Genomic DNA, 15335 nt, shown 5'->3' on the forward strand with positions numbered 1-15335 from the left:
GATCTAAAACAAAAAGATTCACACTTGAGATCTTGGTTCAGTGTTATGTCAAGATTCATCGAGATCTAAAACAGAAAGTTTCACATTTAAGATCTCGGTTTCATGTTGTTCGGAGATCCATCGAGATCTTGAACAAAAACTTTTTATTTTAAGATCTCAGTGTAGTGTTATTATGAGATCCTTCGAGATATGAAACAAAAAGGTGTATGTTTTAGATCTCGATGCAATGGCATCTCATGAATCACCAAGATTTAAAACATAAGTAGAATGTTTTATGGATCTCGATTCTAACTCGGTTGAACTCAAACCCAAGATATTGAGAACTTGAGTTGTATTATGCCTCATTTAGTGTGGTTCGTCTCGGGATCCACATGGAATGGATGACAATACACTCAAGTTCGAATTTTATTAATTTATTATTGTAGTAGTTGGTGACTTGTTGAAGAAGTTTGAAAGTCTCACACAACAAATCCCAAGAAGGAAAGTGACTCTGAAAGTTCTTTTCATTCCAAAAGTGTTTAGTACTTTCCTCTCAATTCAACATTCTGTTTCAATCTTTTCCCTTGTCGTTCCCATACTGATGAGGATGTTAGTTGTTATTGTAATACATTTCCTTACGTAATTTCGATGTTGATTCAGTAGATCTCAGTCGGATTTCGTATTGATTTATCTTGAGATTAATGTAGGTTTTAAATCTCGACTGAGTTTATAATATTTTTCCCTTGATATTACACCTGTGTTTATTTATTTTCTTTGTATATTTGCAGGATGCCTGATGCATTTGTTGGTTTTCATGGTGAGTGGAAGGAGGCTAAGAAAGAATACGTAAGAGGACAGTTGAAAAAGTTAAATGTGGATCAAGTTTGAGGATTTTTTGGAGGAAATCAATAGAATAACTAGGATAAATTCTCTTGAGCATGATTTGGTCCTTAGGTGTTTGTATAATGTGAAACCGCTTGTGGGGGGTGGGCAGAGGTGGTGGGACATCCTCACCCCCCACAGGTACGTCGATCGGTGCGATACCATCTCCGAGATCTTCATTGATGGATGTTCCAGTCTCCTCGTCAATGGGTTGTTCATCAATGATTAGAGTGAACATCCATGAATACATCATCCATCATATTGTCAACCTCTAGTGCATTGAACGACGTACCTTCACCACTGCCATAGCATTGTTGGGAGTTAACCCCATAAATGAAGCAATAGAAACATAAGGATTAGTCCTTAATTAAGACAAAAACAATAAACATATGCACTTGAACACAATTATACCTTAACTAATTATGTCATAAAAAGCTTCTTCATGGCTGATAACTCGGTTGTTATGGATGACTGCATTTATTTTAAGAAAACATCCATTCAATTTAATCTGACTTCTAAGCAACATACATACTGGCTACAATCACACGTCACTCGAGGTCTATCAAGCTCAATAGGTTGCTCCATAGTCGTAGTAAGGCAACCGTCATCCCTTAGAGGAGAATGGGGATGTTGGACATGAGTAGAGTCAGTGAGAAGCTCGACGTAAGGAGGAAGAGGGGGATGCTCAATGTGAGGAGGAAGAGGGGGATGCTCGATGTGAAGAGGAAGAGGGATGCTCGGTGTGAGTGTATGAAGGAGCATGCTCGACATGCTGAGAGCAAGGACATGCAAGTCTTCCTCGTAACCTTCCGTCGTTGGAATTTCAAGACTTTGATCAAGGTAATCATGCTCATCATCCGTCGGTTCAATCTAATGTATGCAGGCTTGAAATATGAACATCAACAAGTGCTAATTAAGAGCAAAAACCCTAAAATACTATAATGAATGTTGAGGAAGAAAATAAATCGTAACGTACCATTGTAATCCGAAGATCTAAGACTCAATCACCTTTAGCCTAGGTGAATGTGTGCAACTCCATCGTATGATGCATAGTATCTTAGATAATCCATGTGGGTAACTTGTCCATTGATGAACGACACTATCTTGTAGGCCTAGACCTACGAACACAATGATATCGTTAACACAAGCATATAACTACTTGAAAAATGAATATAATGAACATAAAATGTAACGACCCAAACTCTTAAACTAAGATCATTACTCAAAAGATAAATAACATTTGACAATTTCTTAAAAAGGGAAAAACTAAATTCTTATTGAAATAATATCAAATATATGTTCGGAAGACATAAATTTGACAAGATCATTATAAATATTGCAAAAACATGACCCATGAATTCTAACAATTTTAAGGAAAATAAGATAAATATATAAGGTAAAAATTTAAATAAATGTCAAAATTTAAATAAATGTCTAAAAATATACTTACAGAAAACTAATGAAGAAAAGGCGGAAGCAGAATGAGGTCCTTATATGGCATGTCACAAACGCTTCTTGTCACTCGTCAACTTTCCAGATCATCTACCTTTGCCTGAAATATTAAACATAAAAAAAAGTGAGTATATAAAAATATATCTAGTAAGGGACCCACTACTGGTTTCGCTAGGTAATTGTTAACTTTTCGTCCGTTAGAAGATACCATAAAGTAATAATAATGACGTGTATCTAATGGAGCACATCTAAGCGAGTGGTACCGTAGGAAAACCCATAGTCGTTCGAGTGATCCCGTAGTAATGCCCTTAGTCATGCGAGTGATCCATAGCTACATGATAACTTGTAGAAATACAAGTTATTATAAACTTTTAGGTAAAATAATGGAACCAAAACACATGGTAATCGTGTCAAAACGAGTAGAGTATATTGTAAATTCATAAATATTAGAAAATACACTTTATATAAGTCTCCAAGTCTGTTTCACCCTGTTTTTAATGTTTTAACACATGATTAATAATAAAAGAAGAAACTAGTAAATCGCAGAGCAACTCGCGCAAAGGCTACGCGAAAAGAACCCGTCTGGCAAGTACAATTTCTAGGCAAGGAACGACATCATCACTCGATGAAGGTTCACTAGCAGACAAGAATGGTCGTTGGAGTTGATGTGACTTGACAAGGCTGTAATTGATGCTGACATGCTCAGAAGAATAGAAGTTTTCCACCGAAAGTTTTTTATATAAGGACTCAATCCCTACAAAAACATAGTGTGTCTGAATGGGCCAAACCCTAAAGATTGGCAGAAAGAAGTAGTCTTTCCTGCCGTCTATAAAAGTCATCTTCTTCTTCTCTTGTCAGTCTATAAGTGAAAGCTTAGAGATAGAGTAGAGAAGATTCTATCTTTCCTTTCCACTAACTTGTAAATTCATTCTCTTTACTTTTCATTTTTGTATTTCTTCGTAATGTATGTGTTCACATTGTACAGTTGCCTAAGGTCTATATTCTTTCATACATTGCATGTTTATACCTATACAATCCCTCATTCCTTTATTGTTCATCTGTCAATGTGTTATCTATAGTTTAATATTGTGATAAGTTCTTGATGAGAAGCTTAGCTTATAATGCTTATCGCGTTAGTTGAGCTATAATCATCACTTGACCAGTGTATATCACCAACTACTTGAGAGAGTAAGTAGCAAGGATATGGCTAACCCGCACAAGGAGGAATTTGGAGACAAACTCCACCTCGATGAGATACTTTCGTCATTTGTGTCCCAAAAGGAGAACAAGTGTGGGTATTTGGCGTTGACAGGCTGTCACCCTTAAAAAAGAAGCTTTTCTTGTAAGTAAACTCTTCTAAATAGATCTCGCTTAAACAAGCTTTATCATTTGTATCCTGAGAGGCAAGCAAGTGTGGCATTTAAAGCATTGAGAGATGCTCGCCTTAATCATAAGTTAGTTAACTGATCTCAATCGCATCGAGGCTGTCGCATGACTTAATCGCCTAATGATACGGAGATCTTCCTTCACTCTTTCTTTCAACAAGTTTGTTCGCACATCCATCTCGCCATCATTCCCCTTTTACAGATTCTCTAGTCTAAATAGTAGTTTAACTCAGTCGCACACCTTTACTTTATACTGTATAGTTATTTTATATCGCCTGAATGACTAATAGATCTTAGAACTAATATTTGATATCAATTCTTTGTGTTTGACCCTGGATTACTCAGTAAACCTATTGTTTCGCTTATACTTGGACAAGCAATAGGAAAACTTATACTAAACAAGAATTTAGTAATTTCGCAAGGACGAGAAACTAGAAAGCATCTCGCATTCAATGACCATGCCTCTTCACTTAGAATCAGATATAGACATATACAACACTAAACACTAAGCTTGAATCCACTAGTACACAATCCTATTGTGTCTGTGATCCATAGGTACATCCCTAATCGTGTGAGTGATCCTATCAGAACTCCCTTAGTTGTGCAAGTGATCCCATATGAACACAATACAAATGACCCCTCATGTGCATGTGATCCGTACGTACACCCCTGATAATGCGAGTGATCCCGTATAGGTAGGAACACAGTACATGTGGGGTACAAAACCTAACAGCCAAACTCAATAGACACATCATAGTTCAAAAGCATGTAACAATCAAAAGTATGACATGAAACACCGAACATAACAGTAGTATGTAATCTATAAATCATGCATAGTCAACATAATACATCAGCCATCAACTACAATAACTCATTATGCATTTTTAACTACTATCAATGTATAATCACAAAATACATGCACTCTTAAATTTAGTTCGAAGGTCCAGTAGTAGAATCTCTTACTTGAGAGATTAGCTAATAGATATTCCCTATAAAAACTTTCCAATGAACAGATCCTAAACAGTAAGGGTAAAATCAGTAACATATTTAGTAAAATCAACAATTGGCTAATGTCCCAAAATTCACAAGTTAAATTCTTCCAATTGAACCTTCAATAAAAAAAACAACTTTTATTCTAAAACAATCCAAATCTACGACCTATAAAGAGCTTAGCCTTTAATGTGAATCTTAACCCCAAAACAGAACTCATAAATCTCACCATCCACCTCGTAGAATTCCAGTGGCGGCTCAACCACGAATGAGCGACATGATTGGCTGAAGAGGAGATCGGCTTGCTCTCGACTCGTATCCTCTAACAAAAGGTGTGTGGCTGGAGTTTGACAAAAACCAATGCAGAACAAAGCTTGGTGCAACTGGCAAACAAATTTAGACAAAGGAGACCGACGCAACTGGCATGAAGCATGCAAAGGACTAGGATAACTAGGTGCAGATTGGACGCGACGAAAGTGTGTGGCGCTCAGCTCGTTCGATAGGCTCAGCTAACAATGATAAGGATGCGCAACCTGACGAAGATTAACACTTAAAGACCGTCGACGAGCAACACAAGCAAAAGAGATGAGGTCACAGGCAGTGGCTAGGGTTTCACGTGAAGAAGAAGGGTTGAGATTTTTTTTTTTTTTTTTTTAGGAGCACGAACTTTGAGGCTACCTTTATAAATAATTATAATAATAATAATAATAATAATAATAATAATAATAATAATAATAATAATAATTTATTATTATTGTTGTTGTTATTATTATTATTATTATTATTATTATTATTATTATTATTATTATTATTATTATTATTATTTCCCTTTATCCCTTATCTTTTATTTCTTTTCCAAAAATAAATCTAACTCTTTCTCTCTCTTTAATTAATTTCCCATCCAATTTTCTTTTATTTCTTTACCAAAATAATTATATTTTCTCCAAATAATTATCCTTCAACAATTAATTTATCTTTATCATTTTCCCAAATTAAATATCCAACTTATCACAAATAACTATATTCTCACCAATATAATTATTTTTAACTTTCATAAATAAATTATATATATATATATATATATATATATATATATATATATATATAATTAACCACAATTTCATAAAAACTCACAATTCTAATTAAAAATCAATAACATATAACTTAATTTAAGGGGTTTTTTAAAAAATATAACAAACTTATAAAATATTTACACTCTATTGAACAATTTCAGAAACAGAAAAAACGCATAGACTTACAATGGGAAATACCAAAAGTACCTCATTCAACACATGATTAATCGGCACACACGCGCACAAGTAATCTTCTTCTAAACGATCATGTACTACAATCTAAACGAATGATCTACAATCATTTAGGTCATGATACACGGTCGTGTAGTTCCTTTTTAATGATGGAAAAATCTTTAATTTTAAACAATTATGTTGACCATGCTAAACGATCGTGTTGACTTTGGTAAGCGATCGTTTAGATCATATCCACACGATCGTATATTCTTTTTTACGACAGGGAAATGGTTTCAAATCTAAACGATTATGTTGACCATGCTAAATGATCATGTTGACTATAGTTAGTGATCGTTTAGATCATATCAACACAATCATGTAGTTCTTTTTAAACGATGGAAAAATGGCTTCAAATAAACGATTGTATTGACCATGGTAAACGACCGTGTTAACCATGATAAACGATCATTTAGATCATGTCAAAATGATGTTTAAACGATCTTGATATTCTTGAGAATATGAGAAAGATGAGATAGCTTCAAAGAATCTTACTAAAAATGGTGAAGATGAAATAAGAGATTTAAACAGGATAATAAATCATTTAAAAATATAACAAAGAAAATCTAGAATAGGAGATGAAGAATTTCGGAAGAGAATGAAGAAGAAGAAAGAGAAGTAATGCAAGGGTAAACTTGAAAATTATGAAAATATTTTATCGGCTTCATGTGTGCTTTTGTTTTTTGTTAAATCGACCGTAAATATTTTTGGGTTTTGTTACATTTATGTAAATTAACCTTAATTTAATCCTCAATAACATCGAAAATCCAATCCTCTAATTAAATAAATATTCATCCAACCAGTATTTAAATAATTACAATTTTCACAAAGCCAAATAATTCTCATTCAATTTTTTAAAAATAACACCCAATAAATTAAACATAAATAACAAACATTGTCTTAATTTTTGGGGCGTTACATATAATCATAAACCTGAAAGGTGAAGGAAAAGTCATAGAAGCTATACGACTCCGGGGACTTGTTATTCAAAAGTTTCTTCTTGTGCAAGGACATTTTTCCATTTGAGTGCCCAACATGGCCTTCGACCATATTAACACACCTTAGTTTTATCTGATGAAGTCATCCCAAATGTCAATCAGACCCAACATGATCTAATTCATATGTTGCCTCCTCTCCCTGCCTATCATCGTAAGCTCGATAAAGTAGAATATGGACATCTTCAACGAATCCTCGTCACTCTCAAACTAAAGGATTGGGTAATCATTGTCCTACTCAGACCCATACATGTTTGTTCTATCCCTCAAATATAACCTTCTTAATCGAAGGGCCTTTTCCTATTCAAACTGAAGCCCACGTCTAGGCTTATACCTTAACCCCGTTATTATGTCAAAATCCTTCCACCTAAAAAAGACATTATCACTCAGTAATTTAAAAGTAATTATGTTATCATGTCTCTCTTCGAACTCTCTTAACGAAATGTAATGACACAAAGGTCCATTGAACATCAACTTTACATCCAAGAAGTGTCAAAAGACAGTGTTTCTAAACATATGAAGTTGCCTGGCTGTTAACTTATTTTGTATACTTGACACGGTCTTTGATAGATGTGAACAACAAGTCAAGTTGGCAAGGAAGAAGTCGGAACTGCAGATTTTGGTGATAAGAGGCATCTGCAAAACAGAAAAAAAAAACACATAACAGAAAAAAAAAAATAAGTATCCTGTGTTAAAACTCGGGGCAATCTCGAGAAAATTATTGCTAAGAACAACATGAATTGTCAATTGAACTTGAAGAATATTGCACCGGGATGCCACGAGATAAGGGTTTTACATGCATTTTATGATATATCTTGGTCCAATCTTGGGCGAAATCATCCCCGAGATTACCCCACAGGATGCATGTGAAACACAACGATCTCAGGACTCCTTCAATGAATCTCGAGAAAATTTCATCGATCTCGCTCGAGATTCCTCATCTGCACGAGCCCAGATTGATGAAATCGCCAAGGTTCATCAAAGGAAATCACATGCATTAACTTAAAATAATGTTCTACATCCAACTACATCAAAACACCAACTACAAAGTTTCCCATCCACTATAGATTTCAAACTAAAAACGTAAACTAAAAACGTAAACTAAAAACTAAACCCTAAACTATGAGTTCATTCAAAGTACTTCACCTTGAGAGATTTAAGTTCGATGACGACTTCTTCAAATTTTGTAGAGCAAAAATCAGAGAAATTCATTCGATCTTGGGAGCGAACTCAGTTATTTTTCGGCCGAAATGAGCATAGTGTTTCGGGCTTAGTGTTTTGTGAGAATATCTAACGTTCGGGCTTCCAAGGTATTTTGGTCATTTGATAAATTGCTTTATTTTCAAATTAAAAGAAAACGCAGAATATTAGTGTTGATCACGAGCGAGAAATTACGTCAAAAGAGTTTTTAAACATTTGTAAAGAATCTCAGTGTCGAAAGGTCGAGATTGAGAAAAATAAATAAAATTACGAGTTTTGGTCCATGTGCTGCATGTAAAATTAAAAGTATTGTCCTTTCCTTCTAACTCTAAAAAAAAAAATTAAAAGGAGAATTATCGCCGAAGCCACCCTCCCCACGCCGACCGCCACCACCGCTCCAACCAGCAGCCGACTACCAAACGTTATCATCGCATGCACCGGAGCTATCCGCATTAGATCAAAGCCGCGTCGATCACTCTCTCTCTCGCGATCTTGTCGTAGGAAGTTGGATCTTGGAGTTTTTGAGAAAGGTATTCTTATTTTTGTATATTTTGGTTGGGTTTCTCGAAATTTTTTTAATACCCAATTAGTTTAGGCTTGAGTTTAACGATGTACGTTACATTTTGTCGTTAGATTTGAAATTTTGGAAGAGTTGGGTTGCTGTCAAGCCGATTAGAAGCTCGTTTTTTGGCTCTTTTGACATAAATTTGGTTAGGATCTTGGTCATGGATACCCATTAAGTGTTTGGTGCAAAATTAAATTACTCTTGAATTTGGAATGTTAGATTTGAGTTTAGAAGGTCGTTATTGTGCTGTCCAGTGGAGTTCAGGTGATTTTGGCCAGTTCTCCGTAAGGTTATATGCAAATTTACTGAGTTTTCTTATTCCTTGAATACCCATTTGGTTTTGACGTGAAATTAATGTTACCCATAATGTTTTGGATGAAAGATTATAGATTTGGAGGATTTTGAAGAAATTTCTAGCGGAGTTTGGTATCTTTTAGGTATTCGGTAAGTTTTAATGCTTATTCTGTTAATTTTACAATATCCATGAAGTATGGTGTTGCTACTTAATTTACCCATAACCTTTGGATGTTAAGGTTGGGAATTTGAGGTTATTAAGTAGCTATCTAACAATTTTAAGATCGCTTTGGCACTTTGTTGGTGAGTTTTCTTTGGGTTTTGTATGATCTTGGACACCCATTAGAATTCGTTGGGAATTAATGCTTATTTGTACTTTTTGGGTATTAGTTTTGAAGTTCGTTCTTGGCGAATTTTGGGTCATGAGAAAACTTTGGAATCGGTCTTGGATCAAGTTACATTTGGATAAGTTCTCTTGGTGAACATTAACGTGCTGTCTAGTAGGTTGAGGTTAATTTTGACAAGATTTTGGTAAGTAATTGAGGTTTCGTAACTACTCGAAGTGTTGAAGTGTGCTATGATTTAAGTTACAATTCTTAGTTGTGGTTTTCTTGGAGGTTTTTGAGTACCCATTAAGTTGTGGCTTAAATATTGTCTTATTAAATTTTGAGTTGGTTAAGTTTAGGACTCTATTCTTGGTTTAAGTTACAATTCTTGGTTGTGAGAGGACCCCCCACTTTCGACACACAGAATATATATACTATTCTTCTAAGTGTTCCCCACCCTTTACAATTCCCGTGCCGAATTACTCTTTCCTCTCCTCCTATACTGATGCACGATTGGTGGCTAACACTTCCATATCTTAAGATACTATTGAGCTATAACTATAACGTACTGTTGTTTAAAATTATTGATGAAATGTTCTTTCTCTTCCCCTTTCAGCATTCCTCGACTCATTCCTAAAGCTCGGATCAAGCACTTGTTAGAGCTTTAAAAAATTGATTGAAAAGTATGCCACACCGAACACGACCTATGGCTGCAGTTCTTGTATTTACTGGTCTCAATGTTGTGCTGGTATCAACCATCACTCCAGTTTATGATTTTGTGTGCTTTCATCCATACTGGGAAAGACGGGTATTTTCTATTATCACTTCCAAGTTATTTGCTTCATATCAAACTAGCATTTTTGTAGGGTTCATCATGTTGCTTTTATGTACATGTTTATGTGCTTATTATACCAATGGTAAAAATGTAATGTTCTGTGTTTGGTGTCAACTCTCGTTGGCATTGTTGGTCCTTTTACCTTTAAAGTGGTGATATGATATATGAACTAGGATATTATAAGGTTTCACTGGGGGGATTGTTTAGTTTCTAGCTGAGTTCGTCACTTGTATGAGAATGTTTTAGTTGTGGAATTGGATTTTCAAGACAAATATATACGATGTACTAGAAGAAAGGGGAGGGGGAATATTTTGAAGGAAACTATTTTATTTTAATAAAAAAATACGATTTCATTGATGTATGAAATAAACAAAAGGGATGGATAGTCCAACGATAATTACAAAAAGATTTCTCATTTGGATACAAAGGAAGCATACGATTTCATATGACCAAAATGCTAGACAGTTTACACCAGCAGATAACATACTGGATGATGACCAACAAAATCTTAATAAAAGAAAACAAGAGGAAGTTGGACGGTGAACACCAATCTAAGAATCAAAGAAAGGGAACATTTCCCTTTATGCCTAAAATTGAACCACGGTAAAAAAGACATCCCATTGAATTCATACAAACATTTTAATTGAAAGTAGTTTTTTAAAAACAAAGGTGAGATTGATCCCTGGACCGTAAGATGTATGCGTGCGAGAAGTAATGGAAGGGGCCTATCGCTGATGAGTGAGTGTTGTGCTGTTATGGGGCTCTAAGTATTGTTGTTAGTTGTTTGGCAGAATTATGGGTAAGGGAGAAGGGAGCCTATGAGTTGGGTTGCTAAGCTCATTATGTAATTTCATACCATCAATGAAATTGTTTCTTATTCAGAAAAAAGAACGAAGTATTGGGATAGAACCTTCTGATCTTCTTTGACTCATTCTTATCTTTCATGAATATGAACTAGTACACAACAAGAACATTCTATGGAAACATGCTTTTAGTCTCATAAGAATGTTATAAAATAATGTTAAACTATCCTGAAAACATTTTTTCTAAACAGCTCCTATACTTCTTCGACCTTGAGATTGGGATCTTGTCCTTGTCACTGAAATGTTGTTTTATATCTTATATGTACCTCATTTAATGTCTTAGCATATTAGCACCTTAGTTTTGCATATTTTAGTTTGCTCTTACCCACCCGCCTGTTTGTGAGTTTTTTGGTTGCATCCACAAAACCTGTTAGTAACATACATTTTATTAATACCAGAGTAACTTCCAAAAAAATATCTCAGTTTTTTGTAATGGATGTTCTCATATTCTGGCTGCAGAGAGAACGACGTCAGCAACAACGTGAAGCTGCTTTAGGGAAAGAGCTTTTAGCAGACAGATAAACGTATGCAGTACCTTTGAGATTGTACATTGCATCTAAGTTCCCCATACTCGATCTTTTTAGGTGGCAGTTTCTCTCATCCTCTTCATCATTTAAGAATTGAAGATAAGAATGGGATAAGAAAGCCCTTTACTTGCCATCTGCAGGATTTATTGTCCACCGATTGCAGATTGTTGGAAAAGACATAGAACTGGACCATTAAATTCACAAGCTATCCTGATTGATATGTCGTAATCAAACTACCTTCCTTTCTGTACTCTTTTTTTTTTTCTTTTTTGTTAATATCTGCTTTTCTTGAGCACCCGCCTTCCAATGATACAGATAGTTTACACTAAGTTAATATGTTCTTCCACATGACATTTTGACAAAATAGGGCTGAGAATTGATGTTTTTAATTGTGTATAGTCACTATATTACGAATTCATTACCTTCCATGAGAATTGATGTATTGGAACAAATTAGCTGATTGCTTTTTTCTTATTGTGACAATTGAAGATTATGATTGAATCTTTAACCTCAAGGTTATCGTAGTCGTTTTTTATCCCAGTTGAGTTATGCATATGTTGGCTTGTAGCCTTATCATTTTGTAACTGTACTTTTATCTTTGTGATTAAGATGCAAGATGGCTTTTCTCCATGATCAAGTATAAATGAGTTTTCAGGTCATTCTTCGTTCGTAAAATGGCTGTGTTTCAACCAACATATTTCTAACATTTGTTAGGTTACTTTGACCAAAGTTTTGTAGTTCATATGATTGATTAGCTTTCTTTTTTTCTTTTTTTTTTCTTTTTTTTTTTCTTGTTTTTTCTAGGGTTGTAGTGATGCAATTTCTTTAAATTATCTCGTCAATCTAATTAGGTGTGTGAATAATGAACCAAGTCTACCTTTTGCTCTGTCTTTGGAACTATCCTATTTCCAGATCTTCAGGGATATATAGATGTAGAAGTTGCTAAGTTGTTTATGCAAGTCCAACATGATGTTAATGCACACGTACCTATCCTGGCAAAAACAATATGATCACTCGATTTTTGTAGTGCAAAAGAATAGTAGATTCATTGGTTGCTATGTACTGTCGTATGTTTGGCTATCTCAAATGTCCGTTTGAGTTGGGTCCCCCACAAGTAAATTTATTAAATCCTTGGAATCTGACCATGAATCCAATTCGCTAACTTTAGGCGGTCGAGTGCCAACAGGGTGTTAATCCTATGACTCTTTCCAAATTAATTTATTATTTATTTGTATCTCAATCCAAACTAATAGTTTCTTAGGGTAAGGTGGGATTCGATCTAGGGAGCTCGCTAGATTTCTTGACATCAGAGACTTGCAGTAGATAACCAATGGAAAAGAGGAGAATTTGAGTTGAAGTAATCAAATGCGTAAGCGAATTGTATGAGGACAGAGAAAATTGTACGAGATGTCAAAATCAATCAATTACGAGAATTTAGTTTAGGTATGACGAGTACTGATTCTTCTTTTCTTATCATTAATCAAACTAAAAATGGAACATGAACAATCAAGTTTAACTTGTATACTCTTACTTAGAACCCTAAGTGAATAGTCATGTAATTATACTAATTTAAAATTAATTGAGGATCCTCTCCTAGTTATTATTAATGCGCTTTAAGATTAAAGACACAATAAGTAACTAATCACTTTCCACTATATAACTAGTGAAAATGACTGATTTAATGAAGCTATCAAAGTTAGTTAGAAGAATACTTCTCTACTGGAACCCTAACTAATAATGCAACCAACTTAACTTGTTACTTCCAAGCAAACTCAACTTAACGATTACGTATTAGAAGCAAAATTCTAAATCAATTATTAAAACATATATGGTAGATTTGCCAGATCATTTACCTAAGCAAGATTGTAGAATAAAATCAAAATAACATTCATACTTGAAGAATTACGGTGTTTAAGAATCATAAACCTTAAAAAAAGACAAAAAGTTCAATACTCTAACCCAAGCTAACTTATACTTGTTTAGCCAAAAATACAAATCATCAATAACACAATTTTTCTATTGTTCATCCAATATAGTAAGAGTGTTCTAACACAGAAGAAGATGTCTGGAAAATTAGGTTTGAATTGGTTAATGGAAACCTCTCTAAAATCAATATAAAAATGGGGTATTTATAGTAATGGTCGCCGCAGTGCCTCAATTGGGTGTTGCGACGCTTAGTAATTGGTGTCAAAGCGCAACATTGCACACAGAGACGAACACCGTAGCACTTAAAACAGACAAGTGAATTTCTCGAGTTTAGACCGTCATGACACCTCAATTGAGTGTCCAACACCTAGGCCTATGCATCCAAAGTGAAGCTCTTAGGAAAAAGCACCTGGTGAGTGTAGAGTGAGCATAGGGTCCCACTTTTCAACCTTAGCTCGTTTTAATCCCAATTTCGATATGATTAGCACTAATTTGCTCCAAATTGGCTATTCTATCACTAGGATATCGAACACCTATGAAATCAACATTTAATCTTACTAAGTAACATAAAGGACACAAATTTGTGTAAGAATTATAGCATATTTCAAGCGTTATCCCACTCCTAACTTAATTTTTGCTCATTCGAAGCAAGTAAAAGTACACAATCACACAGAACAAGAGTTCGCTTACCAAGTTACCAAGTTCCTTTTTCATGCCTTAACAGTTAACAAAACTCAAATACACAATCCTAAATGCAAATAAAGATCAATCAATGATCAATTTAAGAAAAATCACGATAAACTACAAGAAATTGAAAATCTCTCGACGCATAAAGTCGTCGGGATATATACAAAAAGACATAGGGAATAGTTGTCTCGACCACTAAGTGGCCATTGGAGATGTGATCGAGAAAACCACATCTGAAGAGGAATTCCTGACATCGAGAATGCAAGACTTTAGGAATAGCTTACTCTCGACGCACCATAGTACGACATCAGGTGTGATCCATTCCTAATGACATATTCGTGCGTAAGGAAATGTCCCAAAACCCGACACGTAAGTGAAACCGTCGAGAATTGGGGAACTTCAACTCCCGACAACATGCGTCATAAATTGTTTACTTTTTATTTTTTTACCAATTATTAGTTTGATTCTATTTTTTTAAGTGTAACCTATGGTATTCCTTTTTTACTTCCAATTCAATCTAAAATTCAATAAAATAGTCAAACAAAACGTTATGAAAGAGAGGAAAATAAGAAAATTTTGGAGAAAAATATGAACCTTTAGTATTTTTCATTTTCTCTAAAAAGAACACAAAATTAATCACTGATTTGATCCCACAATCGCGTTTTAAAGTCAGAGAATAGTTAAGAAGACTTTTTTTTGGTCATCTATGGCTTAGAATCAACAAAAACAATCAAGAAACAAATGAGAATTTTGAATTCTAAGGTTTGTGTTCTTCAAATTAAAGTTTTTCTCAATTTCAAATTCATGTTAATTGGATGAAATTAAAGTGTTTCGTCTTGATTCTCTTCCACCATGATGCTCGTATTTCAATCAACTGGTATCAGAGCATGTTTGAAACACTCAATTTCATGTGGTGGCCGTTAATTTTGATTTTTATGTTCATGCATGGATGCTCAAATAATGGATCTTGAGTTTTGACAATTTTTTCAAACAAATTTAATTGCTTAAAGATGTAATTATTGAGTTGTAAATATCTGGCTAAGTCGAGAATATTGTATAATTTTTTAGGTTGAAATCGGGCTTCAAATTGACTTCCAAAACTGAAGTGTTCAAGCTAGTCGATAC

At 34.5% G+C, this 15335-nt stretch overlaps 1 protein-coding gene across 4 annotated transcripts; it reads left to right on the plus strand.

Moving 5' to 3' along the window:
• Positions 1-8424: 8424 nt before the first annotated feature.
• Positions 8425-12111, plus strand: LOC103495817 (uncharacterized). 4 transcript variants are annotated; one of them, XM_008457488.3, is made up of 5 exons: positions 8425-8717; positions 8821-9041; positions 9135-9196; positions 9989-10180; positions 11530-12111. In XM_008457488.3, exons 4-5 carry the CDS (start codon positions 10058-10060, stop codon positions 11590-11592), a joined length of 186 nt encoding a protein of 61 aa, XP_008455710.2. In that variant the 5' UTR covers positions 8425-8717; positions 8821-9041; positions 9135-9196; positions 9989-10057; the 3' UTR covers positions 11593-12111. The 4 variants fall into 4 exon arrangements, 3 of the variants coding, with proteins under 3 accessions (XP_008455710.2, XP_008455711.2, XP_008455709.2); XM_008457489.3 differs by lacking the exon at positions 8821-9041; XR_538937.3 differs by lacking the exons at positions 8821-9041; positions 9135-9196 and having other exon boundaries at positions 8432-8717; positions 11530-11654; positions 11738-12111.
• Positions 12112-15335: the final 3224 nt, after the last annotated feature.

This window comes from Cucumis melo, chromosome 8 (assembly GCF_025177605.1).
Source record: "Cucumis melo cultivar AY chromosome 8, USDA_Cmelo_AY_1.0, whole genome shotgun sequence".
Lineage (NCBI taxonomy): Eukaryota > Viridiplantae > Streptophyta > Magnoliopsida > Cucurbitales > Cucurbitaceae > Cucumis > Cucumis melo.